The sequence below is a fragment of the Geotrypetes seraphini genome, chromosome 1 (genome assembly GCF_902459505.1).
Source record: "Geotrypetes seraphini chromosome 1, aGeoSer1.1, whole genome shotgun sequence".
NCBI classification, from domain to species: domain Eukaryota; kingdom Metazoa; phylum Chordata; class Amphibia; order Gymnophiona; family Dermophiidae; genus Geotrypetes; species Geotrypetes seraphini.
In genome coordinates this window covers 54,494,422-54,518,890 of record NC_047084.1, presented here as the reverse complement: position 1 = coordinate 54,518,890, position 24,469 = coordinate 54,494,422, and the positions used below count along the sequence as shown (strand labels likewise).

The window sequence follows — 24,469 nt, the reverse complement described above, 5'->3', positions numbered from 1 at the left end:
TTTTTTCTTACCCCTTACCATAATCAGCCTGCCTGCCAGCCATACTGTTTCAACCTACAGCTCTTCCATATTTTTGTTACCACCCAAAATCTGCTGCTTTATGTGTGCCGGCTCCAATACAGGGAGAGTTACATCCCCAGCAGGCTTCCCCGCTTCTGAACAGGTTGTCTCCAAGTGCCAGTGACCATTTGGAGCAGGACTGGAAGTCCCTTTTCATGCCTTTAATATCTCAAGGATCCGCAGTGTCCTTAGATGATTTAGGGTCCCTGTTGGGGTCTGGAGGTCAGGAGACTAACAGCCTCTTTTACAAAGCCGTGCTAACAGCTGCGCTGCGCTAACGGCCCCGAAGCCCATAGAGATTTAAAGGGCTTCGGGGCTATTGCCGCACGGCAGCTGGTAGCACGGCTTTGTAAAAGAGGCCGTAAGGCTCATATTGACCAGGGAAACGATCCATCAGTGTGCCGTCTTTTCAAGACTACATTTATTTCACACGTCATTTCAGATACTGTGAGTTGAAGTTGAACCACCTCCCAATGTTCCATATGAGCGGTACAAACACACAGACTAATTTCTTTCCAGCACATCCAGATATCACGTTAGTTGCTGACCAATGAGAGTCTCCAGAAGGTTCCATAAAGGTGGCAAATGCTATGTTCAGGTTTTATCCTATGGCTCTGGACTTCCAGCAGCTGTTTTCATAGCCAAAGTTGAATTCTGCAGTAGCTCAAGTGGCTAAGCATATTTCACTCCCTAGTGAGGGAAGGGTGATTCTGAAGGATGCACAGGATTGCAAGGTGAACATGGTCCTTAAAAGACAGTTTGAATCCTTAGCTTTGGGCATCAAAGCAGCAGTGGCTGCCTTCTTCGTGGCATGGGCCTGTCATACCAGATTATGGAGTAGTCCTTTGGAGCTGGAGGATATCTGTCCCAACTTGATTATGGAAGGAGTGGATTACAAGGCTGATGCTCTTTATGAGCAAGGTATCAGATTACGCTGTTTCTGCCGCTGGATGCTCTTGATTAGGCAGTAGGTGGGCGATTCAGCTTCCAAGGCTACTTTAAGCAGATTACCCTTTATAGGACAGATGCTTTCTGGCAAAGGCTTGTACGAACTTATGGCCTTCATGGCAGATTGCCATCCCAAATCTCTACCATACAGCAGAGTCCATCATTCCACCAGGGACAGCAGAGGCAATTTTCATTCCTTGCAGAGATTCTGCCAGTTGTCTTCTGGTTCCTCTTCCCAGAAGTCCAGAAATGAATCTCATGGCCTCAACCAATAATGCAAAGTGGATTGCTTTTACAGTCGAAGAGCAGGACAGGGAAGTGCAGGGCTGAATGCCCTGGTCCAGTTCTGGACCACTGAGAGTCTACTCTATGTTCCCACCATGGTCCATGGTAGGCCAGATCATCTGCAGAGTTGTAAGCCACCAGATTGGCCTCACTGGCCTTCGTATGTGGAATTAGTGCAACTACAAAGAGACAGGTGTCTCTAGCTGCTGATTCATTTGGGGCTCCTCAGTCAGGGCCCAGTTCCCATGGAGAATCCAGAGTGCTTTGGTCTTATGGCATGGCTATTGAGCGCACAGCTAACTTGTAACGATTATTCAGAGGTAGTCATTGCAACTCTCCTTAGAGCCAAGAAGCCTTTGATGTTTGCGGCTTACACTATAACCTAGAAGGCTTTCCAGCTATAGTATGCCAAGGAGCAGGTAGAGATTTGTCAAGCACCAATATGCCGTTTTAAAATCACATTTTCAGTATCAAGGGACATGCAACTTCTGCAGGACTCGAGAAAATCTCTGTCCCTAGTGGCTGAAAACAATATTGAGGCATCGCCCAATGCAGCTGGAAGACACCCACACAACTTAGAGGGAATATTAGTCTAGTCTTGCCCATACATCTATTCCTCTGATTATTGAATAGCCTACTTGAAATATTTTCCACCATCCTCTTCCACTGTTTTTGACTTGCCTTTTGCATTGGCCTCTGTCTCTACTGTTAATACCTCTGTGGCACTTTAGTGATATCATTCATGATTTGTCTGTGGCATGATTTATACTCTGATCCCATTGTAATCCATCTGCTCCTTGTCTTCGGGATCCTCAGGTGTGTGTTAGGGGGTTTGACTTGGTGGACTGTGATTAAGAAGAAGGAGTTAAATTGATTGATTTTCATCTTATGGCCTTAGTTCAACCAGTACATTGTATCCTAATGTGGCATTTGCTGGAATCTTTCTAAGGTCTTAGTACAATATTATGCAAGCATTTAATATCAATTTATTGACTCCATTTCTAAGAAATTTTCATTTGTCTCTACACTGAACCTCCCTGTTTTTATTGCTTCATTGACTAAGATAAAATGCTACATTCCATTCATATGCTACCTTGTCTTTCCTTGAGCTCTAGTTTCTGTAGGGACAAAAATGGCACTCCATATTGTTTGTAAGATTTTTGACATCTCCTCTCCCCTGTTGCTAATGTAACATGCTATGTACAGTGAACATACTGTGTGCTCGCACTGAAAAAGAAGACAGAATCACGCATGGAGTCTTATTTTATTTCATGTTGTGATGTTACAATGTTATTATGTTTTAGGTTGGAATAGTGCAGTATGGAGAAAATATAACCCATGAATTTAACCTGAATAAGTATAGAACAACTGAAGAAGTGCTGCATGCAGCAACGAAAATAGTTCAGAGAGGTGGACGCCAGACTATGACAGCCACGGGAATAGATGAAGCAAGGTACAGTGTGCAGATGCAGATATTGTAAGATAAGAGTTTTAAGTACAGCACAACCACATATCTGTGCAAATATATTTCTGCTAATTCAGGGACTGAAATAAGAAGCCACACTACATATATGTGCTAGATTTTAATGCACATTGCTTGACAGCCATATTAATTAGTAACAGCAAAATAATTATATGCATAGAGTAGTTAAAATACTATGCGCTAAAATGTCGTTAATGTAAAAGTGTACCAAAATGGGAGTCATTTTTTTCTCTGTTTTAACATAGTGTTCAGTAGTCTTGCATGCTCCGGTGCCTAGGAATAAGGGATCTTTTGACGCAGGATCCCAAAGCCAGAGAGAATTTGGTCCTGGACCTCCAAACATAAGCTGGGTTGGCACAGCAGTTACCTCAAGCAATTGCATTCATTAGTGCACATTTAGGGGTCCTTTTACTAAGCTGCGGTAGGAAAAGGCCTTTGCATAGAGAGGGATATACCCAGCAGAAGAAAGAAGGTGGTGATGCCCCTGTACAAATCATTGGTGAGTCTCCACTTGGAGTATTGTGTTCAGATTTGGAGGCTGTATCACTAAGGAAATAAAAAGACATGAAGCAGATCAGAGGAAAAACTGTATAAATGGTAAGGGATTCACACCACAAGAAGTATGAGGAGAGACTTGATTACCTGAAAATGTATACCAGTGGTTCTCAAATGGTATGCGATAGCACATTAGTGTATCGCAAGAAGTGGCTAGGTGTGCTGCGAACTGTTATGGGTCCCACTGTCCCCAGATTTGTCTTCTTTTCAAACCTGCCTTAATGCCCTTTCCAGGTGGTTATATGACCATAAGAACATAAGAAAAGCCTTCACTGGATCAGACCTAGGTCCATCTAGTCGGGCGACCAGCACACGCGGAGGCCCAGTTAGGTGCTCCCTTATGGAGACCAGGGTTTCCCGTATCCCCCAATATGATTTGCAAGAAGGTGTGCATCCAACTTGCGTTTGAAACCCAGAACAGTAGTCTCTGTCACAACCTCCTCCGGAAGAGCATTCCAAGCGTCCACCACTCTCTGTGCGAAACAGAACCTCCTGACATTTGTCCTGAACCTGCTACCACTCAGTTTCAGGCTATGACCTCTTGTCCGTGTCACATCTGAAAAAGTCAGTAATGCTGCTTCTTGGTCTATTTTGTCAAATCCTTTTAATATTTTAAAAGTCTCTATCATATCCCCTCGCAGTCTTCTCTTTTCAAGGTGAACATTCCTAGTTTTCTGAGGCGTTCTTTGTAGCTCAAATTCTCCATACCTTTGACTAGTTTCGTAGCTCGCCTCTGCACCCTCTCCAGCAGAGTTATATCCTTCTTAAGGTATGGAGACCAGTGTTGGACACAGTATTCCAAGTGTGGTCTGACCATTGCTCTGTAAAGTGGGATTATGACATCCTCCGATCTACTCGTGATCCCCTTCTTAATCATGCCCAACATCCTGTTTGCTTTCTTTGCCGCCGCCGCGCATTGAGCCAATGGCTTTAGGGTCCTGTCTATTAGTACTCCCAATTCCCTTTCTTGTTCGCATTTGCCTAATGTCACACTCAATATCCTATATTCATGTTCCTTGTTTTTCTTACCCAGATGCATTACCTTGCATTTGTCTATGTTAAAATTCATCTGCCACTTTTTCGCCCACTTCTCCAGCTGGTTCAGATCCTTCTGAAGATCCTCGCAGTCCTTTTGAGAGCCAACTGCCCGACATAGTTTTGTGTCATCTGCAAACTTGATTATATTGCTTGTTGTTTCCTCTTCCAGGTCATTTATAAAAATATTGAACAAGATGGGCCCAAGAACCGAGCCCTGGGGCACGCCGCTAGTCACCTTCTCCCAGTCCAAGAATTTCCCATTTATGCTTACCCTCTGCATTCTGTTCTCTAGCCATTTGCCGATCCATCTGTGTACATCTCCTTTTATTCCATGACTTAGTAGTTTCCTCATAAGCCTTGCATGCGGGACCTTGTCAAACACTTTCTGGAAGTCCAAGTAAATTATGTCCACTGGATCTCCACTATCAATTTGTTTGTTCACCTTCTCAAAGAATTGAAGGAAATTTGTCAAACATGACTTCCCCTTCCTGAAGCCATGTTGACTAGCTCTTATTAGGTTGTGATTTTCCAGGTGTTGCACAATGATATCTTTAATTAGTACTTCAACCATCTTCCCAGGAACCGATGTGAGACTCACAGGTCTGTAGTTACCTGGTTCTCCTCTTGATCCTTTTTTGAAAATTGGGATGACATTTGTTATCTTCCAGTCATCTGGTATTTGCCCGGTTCTAATTGACATGTTAGCTAAGGTTTGTAATAGTTCCCCAATTTCTACCTTAAGCTCCTTTAATACTCTTGGGTGAATTCCATCCGGTCCAGGGGATTTGTCACTTTTTAGTTTGTCAATCTGAAAGTATATCATGTCCAACTCCACATTTACTATTGCGAGGCTTTCCTCTATGCCTCCGTTGAATATCCTCCCTGTTTCTGGCATTGTTGTAGTGTCCTCATTTGTGAAGACAGAGGCAAAGAATGAATTTAACCTATCAGCAATCTGTTTGTCTTCTTTAATGCACCCTTTTCTTCCTTGGTCGTCGAGAGGGCCCACTGCCTCTCTTGCTGGTTTCTTTCCTTTTATATATTTAAAAAAGGGCTTGAAGTTTTTGGCTTCTTGCGCTATCTTTTCCTCATAGACTTATTTGGCGTCTCTTACCGCTTTATGACACTTTTTCTGATCGATTTTGTGACAGTTCCAGGCCTCTGTTGTTTTTTCCCGTTTCCATTTTTTAAACGAGTTCCTCTTTTCCCTCACTGCATCCTTCACCTCTTTAGATAACCAAGCTGTTTCTCCTTTGATCTTTTTTAGCCTTCCTTTGGATATCTGCGGTATGTAAAGATGCTGTGCTTCTGTGATGGTGTTTTCAGTAGGGACCATGCTTGATCAACCGTTTGGATTTCTACTTTTCCCTTCTTGAGCCATTTTCTAACCATGGTTCTCATGCTGTCATAATTCCCTTTTTTGAAGTTAAAGATTGTGGCTTGAGTCTTGATTGGTTTCCCCTTTCCGATGCCAATGGTAAAATTGATCATATTGTGATCACTTGTCCCCAGCGGGGCCGTAACTTCTACATCTGCTGTCCTTCCAGTTATGCCATTTATGACCAAGTCCAGGATTGCGGTTCCTCTTGTCAGTTCTCCCACCATTTGTTCAAGAAAGCAATTTCCTATCATCTCAAGTTTCAAGTTTAATAATAAATTTGATTAATCGCTTAATTTTAATTCTAAGCGATGTATATATTAAAATACAGTGTTAGGGAGACAAAACAGTGCATTACAAAAACAGGGTCTTGCATGGTAATTAACAAACTCAACAAAATTACACAAAAGGATAAAGGGGTAGAACTACAAATTATTTGAAAGAAAGAAAGACGTTTAAGGAAAAAAAACATAGGGTGGATAAAGTTAAAAAAGCTTCAATAAAATGATAAGAGTCGAATTAAAATTGACTAAAATAACTAATTTTCAAATGCGTCTTTGAAAAGAAAACTCTTCAATTTACTTTTAAATTTTTCCAAATTATGTTCTTCTCTCAAATAAATAGGAAGAGTATTCCAGGTTTGAGGTGCTGTAACGGAAAAAATGAATTGTCGCCTTGTATTGATAATTTTGAGGGAGGGAACCGTTAGTAGGTGCTGTTCATTGGATCTCAGTATTCTTTTAGAAGTATATGGGATTAATAATTTATAAATGAAAGCAGGAGTTTTATAAAGGAATTTTATCTCCCTGCCGCAGATTGAAGTTTCCAGTTTATCCCCGGAAAGTTGAAGTCCCCCATGATCGTTACATTTCCTGATTTACATCCACGGTTAATTTCCTCCATCATTTCTTTGTTTGTTTCCTCAATTGGTCCCTGGGGTCGATAATAGAGGCCAATTTTTATGTCTGCTTCTTTTTGTCTAGGAATCTTTATCCAGAGGGACTCTATTTTATCTTTACCTTCCGTCTCCCCTTCTCTAACAGACTCTATTTCTTCTTGGATATACAGGACAATACCTCCCCCTTTTTGCCCAATTCTATCTCTTCTGTATAGTTTATATCCTTGCAATGCCGTGTCCCATTCATTTTCTTCATTCCACCATGTTTCTGTTATTCCTATGATATCCAGTTTTTTTCTTTTTGCTAGTTCTTCCAGTTCTCCCATTTTGTTTCCTAAGCTTCTGGCATTCGTGTACATACATTTAAGTTCTCTTTGTGCTAATTTCCTGGATTTGGTAGTCCTCACATCCCTTTTTGTATCCTTTTGATCTTTTTCATTGCCTCTTGTAGTTTCATCGTGTTCTTCCCTTATGTCTGTGCGGTTGCTTGTAGTTTCCTCCTCAGGATCTCCTGATGTCCGGGCCATCAACTGGTTGTCGACTGTCGGCTCTCCCCTGATCCTTAGTTTAAAGCCTTCTCAATGGTCTTCTTCATGTTCTCAGCCAAGACTCTCGCTCCCTGTTTGGTGAGGTGTAGGCCGTCCTTTCTATAGTACCTGCTTCTTCCCCAGAATGTTGCCCAGTTTCGCACAAAGTCGAAACCCTCTTCTTCGTACCATCGCCTCATCCAGGTGTTGACTGCTCTCAGTTCATCCTGTCTCATTACATCCGCTCTCGGTACCGGGAGGATCTCCGAGAAAGCCACTTTCACCTCCCTGACCTTCAATTTCCTTCCGAGTGAGTGGACTTGGTCCTTCATTTCCTCCCTGTCGTATTTCCATCCGCTAACATCATTGGTTCCCACGTGGATAAGCACAGCAGTGTCCTCTCCTCCTGCGCCGTCTATGATCCTGGTGATCCTGCTGGCCACGTCCTTCACTCTTGCACCATCTCATCCTCAATCCAGACAAGATCACTACATGCTGGATCTTGGGCTCTCATCCTCAACCAAATCTTACACCAGTACTTTTCAATATACCAGTTGCACGGGTTAAAAGCTTCTGTTATCTTGGAGTTAGACTCTCGACTATCTTCATGAATACATCTCTTGAACTGTTCAATTTTACTGTTTCATTCTCCACCAGTTTCACTACCTTTGTTGATTTTTTACTTATTTTTTTTTTTTTAGTTTGATTCACTTTATACTCTTATTCATGCCCTAATCATTTCTAAACTGGACTATTGTAACTCAATTCTTTCTGATACCACTACTCAAATGCTTACAGAATCTCCAAAACAGTGTTATCTGTATGTTAGGTCTTGCCTACAGCTTTGATCATGTTGCATCTCTTTTTCTCAGACTATACAGGCTACCGGTCCAGTATCATATTATTTTTAAGTTCCTTACTATGTCATACAAGATTCTTCACTCAGGTCAACCTCTTTATTTATCTTCCATGATTATTCCTTATACTAAATTCAAATCATTGTTAAGAAATCATCTTTTCAGTACAGTTAGATAATGCTTTAACATTGTGATCCTAAGCCTGGAAAAATTTTCATATATTTTACAGTGTGCTGCAAACCCAAAAAGTTTGAGAACCACTGATGTATATACCCTGTAGGAAAGGAGAGACAGGGGTGATATGATTCAGACCTTCAATTATTTGAGAGGTATTAATATACAAATAAACCTTTTCCAGAGATGGGAAAGTGGTAGAACTAAGAACATGCATACAGATTGCATGGGGGGTGACTCAAGAATAACATCATGAAGTATTTTTTACAGATGTTAATAGATGCCTGGAATGCCCTCCCACAGGAGATGGTGGAGATGAAACACATAGAAATATAGGAACATGATGGCAGATAATCCTTACCATCCACTATCTCCTCCTCTCCCCAAGAGATCCCACGTGTCTGTCCCATGCTTTCTTGAATTCAGACAGTCTTTGTCTCCACCACCTCTACTGGAAGACTATTCCACGCATCTACCACCTTTTCTGTAAAAAAGTATTTCCTTAGATTAAACCTGAGCCTATCACCTCTTAACTTCATCCAATGCCCTCTCATTCCAGAGCTTCCTCTCAAATGGGATGAACACAAAGGAATCCTGTATTGAAGGCATGGAACCAAACAAGCTTAGCAATGATTAGATGGCCACACTAGTAACTGAGAAACAAAGCCAATGTTGGACAGACTTTTACAGTCTGTGCTCTTATCATGACTAGACAGATTCAGCTTCAGTAGTCTGATAACAAGGCCATTGCTGGGCAGAATTTTACGGTCTGTGCCTCGATCATGGCTGGAGAGATTTGGAAGCCTGGTATGGGGCTTCGATGGCAACTTCGGTAGTTGGAGATCAAGGCTGCAGCCAGGTGGACCTTAATGGTCTGTACTCTGAAAATGGCAAGAGCAAATCAAGATCAAGAACGCATATGTAGTATCACATCATACCTTATGCCATGAGTTTATCTTGTTGGGCAGACTGGATGGACAGTAGATGTCTTTATCTGCTGTCATCTACCATGTTACACCCTTACACAGATCATTCCTGGGTGGTTAGACCATTTGTTTCTGCAGCCTTTCAATATATGGCCGTGCACTAATGTTAGAACTAACATGCAGCCATTTACACATATTTACAATAGGAGCACTTAACTACCACCTATTTTGGAGGCGGTAAGGGCTCTCACATTAACCATTTGCTAACTAGTTAGCATGCAGTAATGTAGATACGCTAACTAGCTAGCACAGGAATGCTCACTCTCAGCCTGAGTTATTTCCTGAAAAAAAAATTTCTTATTGTGCTCCTGTCTGGTTAAACCCATTTGAGCTGGGCAGCCACTGATATTCAGCAGCATTTAATTGAGTGGTGCCACTGAATATTTCTGCTAAATGATAATTCGCTAACTGGCTAGGCATAAAGTAGCTACTTAGCCGCGATTCCAGTGGCCATTTCAGGCGTCTTTTATTTAGGCATCGGTAGGTGCTTCAACACTGCCGTTTCTGATTTCATTTTTCAATTACTTAGGCATTGGCAGGGTGCCTACTGACGCCTAAGTTTAGGCACTGGTTATAGAATTTTCCCCTAAGTTCCCTTGGTATTGGCCCTAAAGTGACAAACTGGTTTAGGAACTGGTTGAGTGGAAGGTGACAGAGGGTAGTAGTTAATAAGATAAAGGATGTTATCAGTGGTGTGCCACAAGGTTCAGTTCTCAGGACAGTTCTTTATCATTTTTGCAAACTACTTTATATTGTTAAGAGCTTTTTGGTGAGGTTTGCCTCTTTGTGGATAATCCTAAAATCTGTAATACGATAAAAATCCCTGATGTTGATAACATGAGGAAGATCTGACCAAGCGAAGCTTGAAGAATGGTCCAGAATTTGGCAGCTAAGATTTACTGCTAAAAAAATGCAGAGTCATGCATTTGGGCTGCAAAAACCTGAAGGAGAATGAAAGAGGACAGGATTCTATTTGATGATCTAAAGATGGCTGAACAGGTAGAAAAGGCAATGAAGAAAGCTAGAAGGATGCTTGGGTGCACAGGAAGAGGAATGGCGATCAGGAAAAAGGAGGTGATAATGCTTCTCTATAAGCCTCTGGTGAGATCTCATAGTACTGTGTACAGTTCTGGAGACAGCACCTTCAAAAAGATATAAACAGGATGGAGTCAGTTCAGAGAGCAGTCAGTGGTCATCATAAAGCATATGGGGACAGACTTAAAGATCTCAATATATATACTGAGGGAGAAGGGCAGGAGACGGGAGATATGACAGACATTTAAATATGTCCTTGGCATAAATGTACAGATGAGTCTCTTTCAATTGAAAGGAGGTTTTAGAATGAGAGGGGCATAAGATGAAGGAGAAAGGAGCCACACTCGGGAATAACCTGAGGAAATACTTCTTCATGGAAAGGGTAGTGAATTTGTGGAACAGCCTCTCAATGGAGCTGGTGAAGATGAAGACTGTATTTGAATTCAAGGAAGCTTGGGACACGAGCCTAAGATCTCTTAGGGAGAGGAAGGCATAGTGGATAGCATGGATGGGCACACAGGATAGGCCGTGTGGCTTTTATCTGCTTTCATTTTTCTCTTTCTAAGTTGAGTCTCTTCAGAGTAAGACCTCAGCCCCCTCTTGAATCAGTACCAGGTCACTCCCTAAGATCATAACATCCTCCCATTCCTCTGGAAAACTGACTGACTTCCAGATGATGCCACCCTGAATGACATCTGTCAGGAGGGATGTAAAAGCTTTACACTGGCACTGCTGTATCTGCCAGATGACATTGCCAAGTTCTGTTTTAACACTATCATACTCATCAAAGGATGATATCATCAGACTGAGGAGCTGTAGGGGGGATTCTGTATACTGTAAAACTTTCTTGTTCTTTTCTAAAATATCTACATTATTTATTTTCCTGCCACTGGAAAGCTTTCACTCAGAAGTTTGTACTTGAGGCAGTGTAAGGCCAGGGTGGATGACATGAATATTCACTCTGATTATGTGTTAATAATATGAAGTCAAAAATATTTTTATTTTTGTGTTTTCTTCTTTTTAATATTTTAGAAAGGAAGCTTTTACCGAGGCTCGTGGTGCCCGGAGAGGTGTGAAAAAAGTTATGGTTATTGTAACTGACGGGGAATCTCATGACAACTTCAAATTAAAATCAGTCATTGAAAACTGTGAAGATGATAACATTCAACGATTTTCTATTGCAGTAAGTAACATAGCTAATGTTCTCTTTGTTGAAAATCAAACTCATAAGAAATTTAGATGGAGATTTGGCTTTGGATAAAATGGTTCAGTTTGTCATTAATACTGTATGCATCAGGGGCAATTTGTGTTTGCCAATTGTACTGCAACTATCAGGCAAGATGGAAACGAGGGCACATAAAAAAGGAGGCAGTGATTTTGGTTTAATCCTTTAAAGTGAAACAGCTTCTGAATCCCTAAGAGAAGTTTACTAAAAATCAGACATCTGAGTCATTGTTCTATTAAAGCCCTTCCCTTATCACTGTACAAAATACTATAAATTGGGGCAGCAGCTGAAAAGGATATTTCTAGTAGATTCTGCAAGGACTGTTTTTAGTACCATAAAAACAAAAAAGTTGGTCCTCTGAATATTTGGTATAAGTGGATTGCAGTGAGAATAATACTATCTGATTTAGTCAAAAGCTAAGTATGTATCCATATAAGCAAACTCATCTGATCAGGTAGCAAAATCAGACAGAAGAAATGTTCCCAGTCTTTCTAGTACAATTCTTTATCCAGTGCCCTTATGGGATATCCCTATTGTAGTGGGAAATTGTGTCCTAGTTCTGTAGCTGAATCTCATCTGCAAATAACTCCTGGACATTTTTGCCTTAACAGATAAAGGCCTACTTTGCTGTCATATGTCCTGTGTGATCTGGGAACTTCTCCCCACCCCTTTCAGTGTTGTGAATTCTGCCTAAACAGCCCCCTACAGTGAGGAGGGATTCAAAGCAAGAGAGAGAGACCCACTTGTGCCCAAAATGGATCTTCTGAGGTGGGATATTCTACATTTTAGTGGCCCTTTCTAAAATTAAACAAACAAAAAATCCAACAAAACTGCAGTGAAATATCAAGTCGAAAAACAGAAACTGCAATGATGGTGTACAGGACTTCCTCAGGGGTCCTAACGTGTATCGAAATAAGAGAACTTGATGGATAACAACTGAATAAAAACTGGAAACAGCAGTCGATAGTCATCACTTAAAGCACTGCCCCTTTATATCTGTCCCAAGCATGTATGAATTCTGCAACTCCTCTGATTAATCATATCTTTGATTAGAGAATGTTATCAAAAAACATTTTTTCCATTCATTTTGTGTAAAGGGGAGATTCAGCTCAGCCGGAGTTCTGACACAAGTGAACAGGAGTGAGTGGAAATTGTTCCTGCCCTTTACCTAGCCCTTTTACTACTTCAGATCAGGTGGGGGTGAGTAGAGGATAGGGGAGGGAGGTTTGAGGCTTGGAAGCCCTCAAGTGTTCATGAGAGAAATAGAGCTTTGGGGTTTGGAGCCCTTTGATGTCTTTAGGGAGTTGGTTCTAGCTCAAGCAGAACTGTGCTCATATTGGAAGGGTCTGTGCTTTTGCCTGGGAAGATTCATTTTGGGCCTTTATATCAGTGGAATGAGGAGGGGGGGCTCATGGCCAACAAATTAACCTTCCAATGGTCTCAAAGTTAGATGTATTTAATTTTCAGGGTATGGCAAAAGCATAGCTTAATGCTTTTTAATGTAAATAATATTAATGTTAATGAGCTGCTTTGCTAGAATTCATGCATGGCTTGGCTCACTCCAATATTTTTTGTTACTTGTAGTAAGGCTTTCTTCTTTATTTATTCTTCTTTATTTTAGAAGTATGAAAATAGATTGCATGCACATAACATAACATAACTTTTTATTTATATACCGCAAAAGCCTTTTGGTTCTATGTAGTTTAAATGTAAACACTGATATCAAAAAGCTGATATTTACATGTGGAGGTCTACATCATGAAATTATTTCAAATGGAATTCATGTTTGGGGGTGCTTTCGTAGAGATAAAAATCTACCTATTGTAATAGGTAGGGGGTTCTCTGTCAGAAGTAGGATCCACACACTTATAAGGTCCATGTAGTAATCCAACAAGAGGTCTCAGTGATCACCCAGAAAAAGGGTCATCCTTTCTTCAGGATGATTCCACACACCTGGATAGCCCAAGAGGGCCTGCTCATAGGATCCAGATTTTGGGCCTCCTTGCCACTCAGATTGAATAAATCAGTTTTAATTCAAACATCAGCAAAACATCGTACATACTAGAGATTAGTTTGTATAAGTCCACAAGATAAGTTCCAAGCCTGGATTCCTCTCCCTACAATGTGTGGACTGTTATAATCCCTGGTTACAAGTCATATGCAAATAAGGGGACTGGGACTTGTATACCACATTTTGTAGTTTTGCAACCACAATCAAAGCAGTGTACATACAGGTACTTAAGGCATTTTCCCCTACCTGTGCCAGTGGTGGACTCACAATCTATGTAATGTACCTGGGGCAATGGAGGATTAAGAAATTTTCCAAGGGTCACAGGGATCAGTGCAGGGTTTGAACTCAAAACCTAGCTTTAACCATTATGCCGCACTCTCCTCCAAGTATCTTGGTTTTGGATCTCCCAGTTTTTAGAGTTCTGGGATCCCTGACAACTTCTCACTTTGTGATATTTGTACACACTTAACACTATTCCCTGCCCATAGTTGCTAACCAGAAGGCTACAGATGAGTCTTTCCTATATAAAATAATTTCTTCTCTCTTTCATATTTCCATCTCTTGAGGTTCTAAGAAATTGTCTGCATAATAGCAATCAATAAATTCATCATCAGACATTTTGCCTCCACCCCCATCTCCATAGGTGGGTTCCCCAAATCCTTTAGGTCTCGCTAAGATCTCCTCCTCTTCCTCCCTATGACTGCTGGGAGCCATAAAATATTGCCTTCAAATAAAAGGAGACACATTTTTAAAATACCTACATAATATAAATGTGCACGAGTCGAGTCTCTTTCATTTGAAAGGAAACTCTGCAATGAGGGGGCATAGGATGTGCACAGATGGATCAAGCACTGGCTGTCGGGTAGACAGCAGAGGGTTGGAGTAAAGGGTCAGTATTCTGACTGGCGGGGAGTCACGAGCGGTGTGCCACAGGGATCGGTGCTGGGGCCTTTACTCTTTAACATATTCATCAATGACCTGGAAAAGGAGGCAAAGTGTGAGGTTATAAAATTCGCAGACGATACCAAACTGTGCGGCAGAGTTAGGACCAGGGAGGAGTGTGAGGACCTACAAAGGGACCTGGACAAGCTGGAAGACTGGGCAAACAAATGGCAAATGCGCTTCAACGTGGACAAATGCAAGGTCATGCATATAGGGAAAAAGAACCCGTTGTTCAGTTACAAATTAGGGGGGGTATTGTTGGGAGACAGCAGACTCGAGAGAGACTTGGGTGTGCTGGTGGATGCATCACTGAAGCCATCTGCACAGTGCGCAGCAGCCTCGAAAAAAGCCAACAGGATGCTGGGCATCATAAAGAAGGGCATAGCAACCAGAACACGGGAAGTCATCATGCCATTGTATCGAGCGATGGTGCGTCCACATCTGGAATACTGCGTTCAGTATTGGTCGCCGCACCTCAAGAAGGACATGGCGGTACTTGAGAGAGTCCAAAGGAGAGCAACGAAAATGGTAAGAGGGCTGGAACACTGCTCATACGCTGAGAGGCTGGATAGGCTGGGGCTCTTCTCTCTGGAGAAAAGGAGGCTCAGGGGAGATATGATAGAGACCTTCAAGATCATGAGGGGCATAGAGAGGGTGGATAGGGACAGATTCTTCAGACTGAAGGGGACAGCAAATACGAGGGGGCATTCTGAGAAACTGAAGGGAGACAGGTTCAAAACAAATGCAAGGAAGTTTTTTTTCACCCAAAGGGTCGTGGACACTTGGAATGCGCTACCGGAGGAAGTGATCAGGCAGAGTACAGTACAAGGATTCAAACAGGGATTGGATGGATTCCTGAGGGATAAAGGGATCGTGGGATACTGAGGGAAGAGCTGGGATGTAACACAAGTATAGGAAGTTAACCAGGTAATGAGTATAAACCAACCTGGTCGTGCATGTGCAAGACCGGAGGGCTAGGACTTTGATAGGAAGGCAGGACTTAAATGAGAAACCAAGGTGGCAAGGGAGCCCCTTCTGATGATTCAGATAAGTCTTGACCTGTTTTTGGGCCACCACGAGAGCGGACTGCTGGGCAGGATGGACCTGTGGTCTGACCCGGCAGAGGCACTGCTTATGTTCTTATGTTCTTAAGTTAAGAGGTAATAGGCTCCGGAGTAATCTGAGGAAATACTTTTTTACGGAAGGGTGGTAGATGCGTGGAACAGTCTCCCGGAAGAGGTGGTGGAAACAGAGACTGTGTCTGAATTCAAGAGGGCCTATCCCAGGCCTATCAAGCTTCGTAAAAAAGTGGGATCTCTCAAGAGAGAGAAAGAGATAATGGTTACTGTGGATGGGCAGACTAGATGGGCCATTTGGGCTTCATCTGCCATCATGTTTCTATTTGCTAGCTCTTTTCTTGAAAATAATCCTATTCACTGGTGACATCTTCTCCATTTCTCTTCTATCCCATCCCAAGAAATTCTTTGTCCCCCTAGTGTATCCTATGTTTAATGACCTACTGCTTTATAGGGGAACAGAATTGGGGTCAAGTTCAAGGGCTGGTGCATGAGCATCATCCTGAATATAAAGCCAAAAAGGAGTGGGGAAGGGACAGTTTGCTTTAAAAGGATTATTTTATGCCTGCCTTATTTTATGTACATGATATATGCATTATATTGATATATGATGTTTTAATAAATTGATTGTCCTTACAGTTGTTTGACTTTGTGTCCCTTCCCCACTCCTTTTTGGTTTTATGTCCCGCACGTGGGGTTGTCACTTTTTCCTTTGTATTGTATGATACATCTCCCTGAATATGATAGTGTTTATTTCCAATATTATATGGGAATACACATTTTTAGGAAAAAAATGTTCCTGTCAGGTTTTAAATTGGCTCAAAGGCACACACAGATTTTTTAAAAGTGCTCATTTCAGCTAGGGCTTTACACAAGGGTGCCTTTGTTTATTTCTACCTCCAAAATGAAGAAAAATTTGACGAATTGAACAATAGCAAATCACCTGGACCTGATAGTATATATCCCAGAGTACTGATAGAATTGAAAAACTGCAGAGCTATTGTCTAGTGATTTGTAATTTATATTTAAAGTCCAGCATGGTACTGGAAGACTGGAGAGTGGCCAATGTAATGCCTATTTTTAAAAAGGGTTCCAGAGGTGATCTGGGAAATTATAGACCAGTGAATAACCAGAATTGCGCACAGTATTTGAGGTGCAGTCGCCCCTATGGAACAATATAGAGGCATTATAACATTCTCATTTCCATTCCGTTCCTAACATTCTATTTGCTTTTTTAGCTGCTACTTCACACTGAGCAGATGATTTCCAGTTTATCATCAATGATGACACCTAGATCTTTATCCTGGGTGGTGACTCCTAATGTGGAACTGTGCATCTTGTATCTATAGTTCAGGTTCCTCTTTCCACATGCATCACTTTGCAATTGTTCACATTAAGCGTCATTTGCCATTTTGAAGCCCAGTCTCCCAGTATTGCAAAGTCTTCTTGCAATTTTTCACAATCCTCTTGTGAGCTAACAACTTTGAACAGCTTTATGTGTTCAGCAAATTTAACCCCCCCCCCCCACTCCCCTTTTACAAAACCATGCAAGAGGTTTTTAGTGCCAGTTGATACGCTGAATGCTCTTCTCTGCGCTGCTCTGACCCTCATAGGAACTCTTTGACTATCAGAGCAGCGCAGAGCATTCAGTGCGCCGGCCGATGCTAAAAACCTCTTGCACAGTTTTGTAAAAAAAAGGGGGGGGGAGGTTAATTACATCACTAGTTATTCCCATCTTTACATCATTGATAAAAATGTTAAAAATCACTGCTCCCAGCAAAGACCCTTGGGGTACCCAACTATCTAACCATCTCAGTTCATAATTCATTTAACCCTAGGTACTCTATTTTCAATCTTTTAACCAATTCTTAATCCACAATAGGACATTACTCCTATCCCATGACTTTCTAATTTCCTCAGGAGTCATTCATGCCTTTTGAAAATTCAGACACACAGTATCGACTGGCTCACCTTTCTCCACAAGTTGATTTGTGATGTATGATTTTCCTTGAATAAACCCACGTTGGCTTTGTCTCTTTAATCCATGCTTATGTATATGCTCTGTAATTTTGTTCTTTATAATAGTCTCTACCATTTTGCTAGCACCGATGTCAGGGTCCCCAGTCTATAATTTTCTGGAACCCTTTTTAAAGACATGCCTTACATTGTGCACCTTCCAATCTTCCAGTATTATGCTGGATTTTAAAGATATTTTGATTTCTGTGGAGGGACTTATTGTAGTTCTTGATAGTTGGCTTGATTGATGAGAAGTCTACATTATAATTCCTGATTCATAAAATATTTGGTATGTGTTGGATTTGAAGTGGTGCAATGATCTGATAAATGTATTGTGTGACTGGTGTTTATTGATTTTTCTTTGCATTTATGTTTTGTATTTGTTTTTCTGTTATGTATGTTTTATTGTAAACTGCTTTGATTAAGACGGTATGTAAATGTGGTAAATAAATAAGTTTCTTTAATCTGGGTTCAATTTTTTTAATTATTCAGGTTAGAATTTTGACATTGAGTAGGTGTCCAACAGGGAGTTTTTCTGTGGGAAGACTTAAGAGACTGTCACTGGCATTAATACAGTAGAATATCAGTTATCCAGCACCCACGGGGATTGCTATCTACTGGTTGTTTGACGATGGCAGAGGCGGGAGGGAGTGGGCATTCTTCCCACTGCCAAGGGTGTGTGTGTCAGGGAGGTTGCTTGATGGCGGCGGCAAAAGGGAGTGGGCAAAATTTTCTGGCAGGTCTGAGCTGTAAAGCCTTACTTTCTTACCAATTAGTGTTCAGTCACTGACCAGAAAGTAAAGCTACGTCAGCTCAGACCTGCCAGAAAATTTTGCCCACAAGGTTTCAAGTTCAAGTTTATTAATTTTTAATATACCGACCATCAACGAGTATCTAACCGGTTTACAATAAAATCTCTAAAAATAGAGATAAAAGTAACACTTGTAAAAGTGATGTTTTTAGAGAGGAGGGGAGGTGTACGTTAAGGACATTGACAAGACGAACTTGAAAGTGAGGGTTAAAAAGGAGGGAAGAAGTAAAGTTACATTATTAGAGATGGAAAAAAAAGGGAAAAAAAAAGGTTGAAAGGAAAGGGAGGGAAAGAGAAAATACAATAGGGATAGGATCGCTTCATTAAAGTGGTTGGTTGATAGAAGATGGTAAGATTCAAGAGCAGTTGAATGCATCTTGAAATAAGAAAGTTTTTAAGTTAGTCTTAAATTTATCGATTAATTTTTCCTGACGGAGTTGAGATGGTAAAGCATTCCATAGGGTTGGGGCTACTACTGAAAAATTTGATTTCCTAGTATAGAAAAATTCCTTTATAGAAGGGATGGAGAGTAGGTTCTGGTCAGCTGACCTAAGAGTCCGTGTAGGGCGTAAAGGGATAAGAAGCTTATCGAGGAAGGAAGTTTGGTGGGAGAGTTTAATTTTGAAGGCCATCATGATGGTTTTGTAAGTAATGCGATGTGTGATGGAATCACCCAGCGATAATAGAGAATCACATGAAGTGCTCATTTAAATATTAATGACCTCATTGTAATGCATTTGCATGGCTAAGTCAGTCTGCCAGGAAGCTTGGAAAAGACCATCCTTCTGAGAATTGGCTGGAACCGGTTTAGCAACCATTGTTAATTGCGCAGTGAGTTTTGAGAATCTTCCCCCCAGAGTCTGGAGTAATTTACAGCAGGGGATGGGGGATAATCTATTATCCATTTATCCCTGGAAATCTTACCAATACCATTTACTAAGCTGTGGTGAGTGGTAGAATGCACTCACCTAAGCTTAAAAGGACTTACTACAGGAGGTCCTGTGGTAAGTCTGAGATTAATGTGTGGAAACCATGTGTTAAAAAATATATTTTAATTTTTATGGCAGGGTATGTGTGGTGGTGAGCAGGTGTGCCAGCACTGATCATTTGCAGGATTAGCATGCGAGTCCTTACCGCCTATAAAATAGATGTCAGTAAGTGCTTAGGCACTAATTTATTTTAATGGTCATGCGCTAATGGCAGTGTGTGGCCATTAATTTAAAGAATGGGGAATTGGCCATTTTACTGCTGTGGTAGAAAGTGGCCTTAAAGCTGGGGACAAGTGCGTGCTAAGGCCACTTTTGCCCACACCTTTGTTAAAGGATCCTTTAATCTAACTCAGGTAAAATGTGAATTGAAAAAGAAAATATTACATTTTAATTTGTACTGGTTGCAGTCTACTTGAATTACCTTTTTAATGTGAGATTTAATATAGTTTATCTTATGTGTTTTAGATTCTTGGCAGCTACAACAGAGGAAATTTAAGTACTGAGTCTTTTGTAGAAGAAATTAAATCAATTGCAAGTGAACCAACAGAAAAGCACTTTTTTAATGTATCTGATGAATTAGCTCTAGTTACTATTGTTGAAGCACTTGGAGAAAGAATATTTGCTTTAGAAGGTAAGAAATGTATTTTATTACATACTTTTTTCAGTACTTGTGGTTCTTTCATGTAATTGATGAATTGCAAATGATTCTGATATATACACAGCCATAATAAATCTTCATATACAGTTATATATATAGAGGGGCATAATATAAAAAAAGGTCTAAGTCCCCTTTTGGCCTAAGTCCTTAAATGTTCAAAGCAGAAGCAGGGAAAGTGTCCATAACCAAAACAAACGTCCTTGTTTTGATTATGGCCTGCCTCTAGTAAACGCCCAGATCACCACTATGTCTAAAAGTACACCCCCAGGACGCCTTCACTTTTTGGCCATAATGAACCAAAAATACGCCTAAGCCCCAAACGTCCAACAGAAGGGCTTTTAGACGAAGGAGGAGCTAGTCCTTCGCCTAAAAGCTGGATTCTGTAACCGGTGTCTGTCAAAAACAACACCGGTTATAGAACCCCCCCTCCCCACAACGATCTAGGCAGGGGGGTGCCCAAGCCCTCCTGCCATGTCGAACCGCAACCCCCCCCCCCCCCCCAACAACATCGGGGCAAGAGGGAGCTCAAGCCCTCTTGCCCAGTCCAACCGCGACCCCCCCCCCCCCCGACAACATCAGGGCAAGAGGGAGCTCAAGCCCTCTTGCCCCGCCGACTCCCCGACGATATTGGGGCAACAGGGAGCACAAGCCCTCTTGCCTCGACGACTCCCCAACAATATCGGGGCAAGAGGGAGCCCAAGCCTCTTTTATCATTTCAATGAATATAGTTGAAATTATTGTAGTTTCAATAAATACTAACACTATCCCCATCTTGTCTGAGATGGAGCCCAGTGCAATATACTATTACAAGTTTAATAAAAATAACAAAATCAGAAGGATAAAGATCCCTACGAGGTAAATATGGGTGCAAGTTCAAACAAGTAGGGATGGAAAGCCAACACAACAGTTAGGCCTGAAATGGTCCATGTTTCATCTCAGGAAAGCCTGCCATAAGGGTTGCAACTTCTATATATCCTTATGATAAAAACAACAGTGTCTACCAGAAGACTCAATTGTGGCACAAATATCAAACAATGAAACTTCTGTGTGCAGGTCCAACATCAAAGCACTTTGAAACGAAACATGGACATACCGGGTCTATTAGTTATGCTGTAATAAATTTTTTAATCCAGACATTTATCCCAAGTTGTGTTGGATTTCCATCTTTATTTGTCTGGACTTATACTAAGCTTAATTTACATTATTACTCCCATTTTGATGCACATTGTTTCTATGCTAAAATTACTCCCAATCCTTCCTGCATTGGAAATTATTTAGCAACCATAGAAATGAAGTTCAGAAGCCTTCAGTTAGCAGGGCTTGGGGATCCTTAGCACCTGGCCCCATCTGTAGCTATATCACTGCCTGGTAGTACACCACACTCTGTTAAATTGTGCTGGTAATATCCATTCTTCCTTCAGAAGCCCCTCCCCACCTGACCTACTAGAAAAGGTCCTCTCCATTCCCTGTTCTGGGAGACTAGTTCTATAGGGCTGATATACCCCATCACAGCACATGTAAGGCGTGATCATTTACACTATCCATAAAGCTGGTGAAGTTGTTTATGCCCATAAAATCTTACAATCTACAAGTGTTCTTTTACATTCTAATCTACGCATATAAATTGTGCATTCTGCGCATGCAAATTCCCATCCATAATGTACATGCTATTGCATTTAGGCTTGTAGAGTCTCTCTTAGCTGGAAAATAGTCATTTATGCATGTATGTGTTCACATACACATAAATGACTATAATGTGTGTTTTTGCTTCCTAAAACTAGGTGACTATGCAATTCTGTAACTGGGCACCTGGTAATATAGCTTATTCTATAAAGGAACATAAGCATCTAGATGTAATGGTGAATATTTTAAAGTCTTTAAAATTAAGTTTTAATATGGGTTGGTTTTAAAGGATAGCTGAGATGATTGTAACCTGAATTTTTGTAGGTTGCCTTTTTTTTAATTTTGTGGTGTAATTTAGGGGTAGGGAATAGAGAGAGTTGATGAGTCAGTAGAAGATACAATAGAGGGGTTTAAGATGAAAGAGGTCTTCTATTCCACTCTAATCAGACTATGTGGAGGAGAAGGACTGAAAATTTAATGAGTCAATTACAATCTAAGATAAATTATGCCCATATAATCAATTGTGAGCAAGTTACTGTAAAGATAGAAGTTCAGTTAGGGTGTTTACCTAGAAAGTAGAGATCTGAGTATATCTCTTGAAGAAAACGCTTTCTAAGACATATTAGGCTATCATCTTAATTACAACCAAAGGATAATTTAGCACCAATTCCAGCTTGTTATATTCATGTATGTTCATTATGTAATAAATATGATTTAATAAGGGATCTAATAGAAGAAAAAGATCTGGGTTTTGCTATTTTTACAGGGATTTGGTTTGAAAAGGAGGATTCTGCAATTCAGAGTTTGGTTTGTCCCCTTGGTTTTGGTAGAGAAGGTGAACATGGAGGGGGTATATCTATAGTTTACAAAATAGTCCTGGAAGTAGATTTGGTAAATAGATATCAGTCACCTAATTTAGATTGTTTAGCTGTTAAATTAAGTTTTTCCTTCATTGAGCAGTATGAGATTAGTAATAATCTACAGACCTCTGGGTATATGGAAAAATGTGATGGAAGTAATTTATACCTATGTAGCTCAAATTCATTTGAAATTGGGTTGTATTGTTCTGATGGGTGATTTGAATTTACTTATGGAAATTGATTCTAGTGAAGATGTGTTTTTATTGTATAAATTTGTATCATAAATTGGTTTGTATGTGGTAAATCAAGATATCTCTAATGTATCTGGTCATGCTTGATCTAATTGCTTCCGCTAAGTTGGGTACTGGACAATTGATAACTGACAGTTGGAAAACTCAACCAGTATCTTCTTTCTAGTAGAAAGGAATACGAGTCTTGACGGCCCACCTGTCAGATATCAATTTAGCCTGCATACTACTCATGCAGGTAATATGTTTCCAAAGGTTGGGATCTTTTGCTGTCAGACAAGCCTGAAGAGTAAAGAGAAACCTCTATTGCTAAGAGGCAAGTAAAAGTATGAGAGGTCCATAAGTGTTAGTGCTATTTGTACTCAGGTAGGTGGCTGGTTTCATTCCACCTTATCTCTGTAAGGTTTGTTATTAATATTGTTCATTTAATATTAATTGATGCAGAGCAGAACAGAAGTGGATTGTCAGGGAGGTTCCTTGTACCCCCTCCTCCTCCCCCCCCCTTCCTTATACTGTTTTACCGCTGCTTTGAGACAAACTGGGGAGCCACAGCACAGCTCACTGAGGAAGGATGAAAAAGGTAGATGATGTCTTCTACACAACTTACAGTTAGAGAGGAAAATAACCCATTGGTCAAGGCTCATGTTCCTTTCTACTAAAAAAGAAGATTTTTGAGGTAAGAGCCTAATCTTCCCCTCCGTGAAAAATAATTTCTTAACATTACTCCTAAGTTTACCACCCCGCAACCCCAATTTATGCACTCTATTTTTACCATTTTCCCTTCTCTGAAAATGATTTGATTCTGTATTAATACCTTTCAAGTATTAAGTATCTGTTTACATATCTCCCTTGTCCTTCCTCTTCTCTAGAATATACATAGTCAGGTCTTCCAATCTCTTCTCATACATCTTTTGGCACAAACCCCTTACCACTTTCATCACTTTCCACTGGATCGCTTCAAGTCTTCTTATATCCTTAGCCAGATACAGCCTCCATAACTCAACACAATACTCCAAGTGGGGTCTTACCAGTGACTTGTACAGGGACATCAACACCTCTCTCTTCTGCTGGTTACACCTCTCTCTGTTCAGCCTAGCATCATTCTGGCTACAGTTTTGTCACCTTTAGATCCTCAGACGCTATCACCCCAAGTCCCACTTGCCTCCTAGTACATATGGCTCCCTCAGATTTCTACTCCTCAAATGTATCACTCTGCACTTCCTTGTACTGAATTTTGGTTGGCAAAAATTAGACCATTCTTCTAACTTTTTACATATCCTTTTCATGTTTTCTACTCCCTTCGGGGTGTCCACTCTGTTACAAATCTTGGTATCATCCACAAAAAAGGCAAACCTTACCTTCTAACCCACACATGTCAAACACAAGGCCCATGGGCTAAATCCGGCTCGCCTGGCCGTTTTATGTGACCCTCGGTGACTGTATCGCATCTAAGTGCCTAACTGTGCAGCCCCAATCCCAGTGGCGCTCTAAGCTCCTCACTATGCTGCCACAGTACCTATTTGCAGGCAGAAGGACCCAGTCTCAGTGTAAAAGCTAGGTTGGAGCAGGGCGCTCCACAGAAGTGCCTGATCGCGCCACAGGTATCTCAGAGTGAGGAAAGATCTATATTTCTACTAAGACTAAGTATCTTAATATATATTTGGCCCTCGACTTAGCCTGTGTGTTAGATTTTGGCCCCTTATGTGATTGAGTTTGACACCCCTGTTCTAACTCTTTGGCAATGTTGTTCACAAACATATTGAACAAACATATTGAACAGATTTGG

The 24,469-nt window shown here is 41.0% G+C and overlaps 1 protein-coding gene across 1 annotated transcript in view; it reads left to right on the top strand.

Moving 5' to 3' along the window:
- The window catches only part of ITGA1 (integrin subunit alpha 1), a 284,456-nt gene that overhangs the window by 117,758 nt on the left and 142,229 nt on the right, over window positions 1-24,469 (top strand). Inside the window, exons 7-9 of the mRNA XM_033931541.1 lie at window positions 2,598-2,746; window positions 11,257-11,407; window positions 19,760-19,925. Coding sequence (XP_033787432.1) covers window positions 2,598-2,746; window positions 11,257-11,407; window positions 19,760-19,925 — 466 coding nt within the window. The remainder of the gene's footprint in view (window positions 1-2,597; window positions 2,747-11,256; window positions 11,408-19,759; window positions 19,926-24,469) is intronic.